At 32.8% G+C, this 3566-nt stretch overlaps 2 protein-coding genes across 2 annotated transcripts in view; one reads left to right on the top strand and one right to left on the bottom strand.

Moving 5' to 3' along the window:
- LOTGIDRAFT_170514 (hypothetical protein) overlaps positions 1-770 on the top strand; it is a gene marked incomplete at both ends in the record, with an annotated part of 1550 nt that extends 780 nt beyond the window's left edge. Inside the window, one exon of the mRNA XM_009046327.1 lies at positions 580-770. Within this exon, the coding sequence (XP_009044575.1) occupies positions 580-770 (191 nt within the window). The remainder of the gene's footprint in view (positions 1-579) is intronic.
- Positions 771-1176: 406 nt separating this feature from the next.
- LOTGIDRAFT_170513 (hypothetical protein) overlaps positions 1177-3566 on the bottom strand; it is a gene marked incomplete at both ends in the record, with an annotated part of 11286 nt that continues 8896 nt past the window's right edge. Inside the window, 2 exons of the mRNA XM_009046326.1 lie at positions 1177-1394; positions 2706-2885. Of these exons, the coding sequence (XP_009044574.1) occupies positions 1177-1394; positions 2706-2885 (398 nt within the window). The remainder of the gene's footprint in view (positions 1395-2705; positions 2886-3566) is intronic.

The raw sequence follows: 3566 nt of genomic DNA, 5'->3' as shown, positions 1-3566 counted from the left end.
AATCGTTACTTATTCTTGACCACGGATAATCAGTACAAATAAATGTCAATAGCCAACACCAGCCGATATGTTTGTATCGGAAATTAGCAGATAGTGCAGAGTGGATTCATAGAACTATAGAAGTATGAGATATATAAATAATGTAATAACAATCACCAGATGTCAAGAAATATACCATATATAGATTAAAATTATATCCACATCGTGTTTTATGTTTCTGCTGAATGTAGTGAAACGACACGTTTTCTCTAATTCTCTATATAAACTCACATAATTATCACTGATCATCAAACTTGATTATCGAATCAATATGATTACTAACGCTAATTTGATGTTGGTGGTGGTCTTGCTTGTTGGTACCTTACCAGTGGCAAGTCCTAAACTTCAACCCAACATGGTGAAAAGGATTTGGGGAAACAATGGTAAGTATAGAAGAGATCGCTGGGATCGAATACGGCTGGGAAAACATTCCTTTGAACTCTCCATAACCATTTGGCATGCCACATGCTGCTGAGCGTAGATCGTTGATAAATTAAGGAAAATACTTGAATGTAATGCATCTATCTTATTTTGTTGTAGATTGTGATAAGTACATTCTGCCAATACATACGATGTGGATACCAAGAGAGAGCTGTGAGGAAAATAAGAGATTCAAGTGCCAATCCGGATATATACCAGAAGTTCAGACCATATGTAAAAACGGAGCATGGTATTTGGAACCAACCTGTCGAGGTAAAAATCAGTATTTATACAGATTCTGTACATTGTGATGTAGTTGTACATGTTTCTTTTGTAAATAAAGTCAAGGAAATTGGCAGCTATTTTATAAAATGATATTTCGTCAAGAAGATAGGTATCCTTTAATGAAATGAAATAGAGATGTACAGGTCGATTATACCATACCCCAAGCAGTGGCGGAGCCAAAGGGGGACAGAGGGGGCAGCTGCCCATGCCCCGAATGCAACTTTTTCGGGCAAAAGTCTCATAACTAAGTTAGAGATTCGGGCAATCTCAGATATCTCGCCCCCTCGGCCCCCCGTAGACGTTAACCTGGCGCCGCCACTGTTAAACATATCACTTTTTTTAACTTTTTTTTACAACTCTCCTGATAAAACAAAATACACATAATTAAATCAATTAGTTTTAATCAAATTATTATCATGACGTAAGAGGTTATTAGAAACCAGTTATAAGTAACCCATCGTTATCATACACAATACCATACACATCTTCTAATGTGGTGTAGTTGAAATTGATTAATACGCAGTCGTTTTTATAGTAGGATAATGTCAAACATTGTGCATTATCTCTACATAAGTATATGCATTCGGGAATAGAGATACCTGTTACAACGGTACCAGCTGTATTACTCACATATATTCCTATCGTTGCCCCTGAAATATAAATAGTATTGTATGGTAAATAATTTATATCGGGCAAGATAGTTAAGTCGTTTTTTGGTCACTATGGGTGTTACAATTTATATATTATTTAACTAACGTTTAGAACGACCAAAAAATTGAAACTATTAAACTTGCTTTAAATGAGTCTTTATTCATCGGTGGTCTTATCTGGTGTCAAAGTCAAAACTATACAAAAATATCTGTCTATGATCAAATAAATCCATAAAACTAAGTAATTATTCATTAAACTAAGTAATTATTCATTAAACTAAGTAATTATTCATTAAACTAAGTAATTATTCATTTAAACTAAGTACTTATTCATTAAACTAAGTAATTATTCATTAAACTAAGTAATTATTCATTAAACTAAGTACTTATTCATTAAACTAAGTACTTATTCATTAAACTAAGTACTTATTCATTAAACTAAGTAATTATTCATTAAACTACTTAATTATTCATTAAACTAAGTAATTATTCACTAAACTAAGTAATTGTGAAAAAATTAATGAATAAAATAAAAAAATTATTGAAACATGCTCTTTGGGGCAATTAAGGAAATTAATGGATATATCGTCTTAAATAGAGATTCTATTCTTTAGTCATGACACCTGGTAAGTCCAATTGATGAATACTCTTATTGGCCAAGTTTGTGACTGTAAAATTAGGTAATATCCTTTCAATTATTTTAAATTTGTATAATGAAATATTTATGATTTGATTATTTCATCATATAACCCATCGTCTTCAAAAACACACCCCCTCCCATATAGCTGAATAACAACTTTTTTAAATAAACCCGTTATATAGTAACAGACTGAATATCATATTGAAGACCATTCTTTGAAGATCTCAGTTAATCTAAAAAACAATCATAATGAGGCCATATTGTCTTCTTAACAAGAAAGATCACTTTGTTAGAAACGTAAATCGGTGTATTCTCTCTTTGCCTGATTAATTGTCTATAAGAGAATAAGGATTAACTGTGCAGTTCACTCACTGACCACAGTTCATAATTAATAAACTCAATCATTAAAAGTAAACACAGAATGTTGGACATTGATGACTTTTAGTTGGATGCACTTGAAGACGTTGATACGGACACGCATGGTATTTCAGAGTTGGCTGATTATGTCACTGAGTTGTGGGTCGAGGGAGGGGATAGATTCGTGTGGAACCCTTTATCCACTACTGGCCCAAGAAAAACCAATTATGTGGACGGGTGACATTTAAAACTTAGTAATGATGTTGAAAGATCTATACGACTATACACAATAGAAAATATTAAACCTAAATTACCTGGACAAGCTGGTTGATCTATCCATGTACCATCTTCACTACACAACAGAGCACCCGAATAACCATCGTCAGTCAGCTGATCAATGTAAGTACAGATAAAAGTAAACTTAAAACCAAAATAACCGGATGGTGTTATACCATCCGAGGTAATGGGACTCACACCTGGAGGACATACTACAGCTAAAATAATAAAATAAATCTATCAGGCCGAGGGTAGAGGATTAATATACAAGTATGTAAATTCGTTTCGAAAGTAGAATGTATATCTAAGTTACTGCCAATACTTTTCAAAAGCAAAATAGGTTTCGAGGAATACAATTTGACCAGGTTAAAAGTTTTAAGTCACTACCCCGTCCTTTCCTGTCTACTCAGTTTAAAGGAAAACTGTAGGTTCTACTTGCTTCGGCGATCTCTATAGTTCAACACAATTAAAATAATATTCTTTAGGCTAAAGATGTTAAGGTCCTGTGTCTATTTCCAGAAGTTTATTAAATTTGACTATACAATGTACCCTGACATATATCGCAATCGAGGATATCATCTCTATCGTGTTTACAGACGATATTTAATTAAGTTTAAGTTTATTATTTAAATCAAATTAACTGAAGCCTGTATTGTGTTCAAAAAACACATTTTGATGCGTTTCTCCTAATTCAAAGGAAAATACTCAAAAAGCTTTCATAATACAAATATTGTCAAATACGAACAATTTGTTATAATGTTGGCGTATAAAAACTGTTACCTTGACAAGCTTGCTGTTCTGTCCAAGTACCATTTTCACCACACCTCAGAATACCCGTCTTACCATTCTTAGTGTAGCCAACAGACAAGTCAAAATTAAAATTTCATCAATATTCTGAT

Source organism: Lottia gigantea, assembly GCF_000327385.1.
Source record: "Lottia gigantea unplaced genomic scaffold LOTGIsca_100, whole genome shotgun sequence".
Lineage (NCBI taxonomy): Eukaryota > Metazoa > Mollusca > Gastropoda > Lottiidae > Lottia > Lottia gigantea.
The sequence above is the reverse complement of the archived record's forward strand: the minus strand, read 5'-3'. Positions and strand labels throughout refer to the sequence as shown.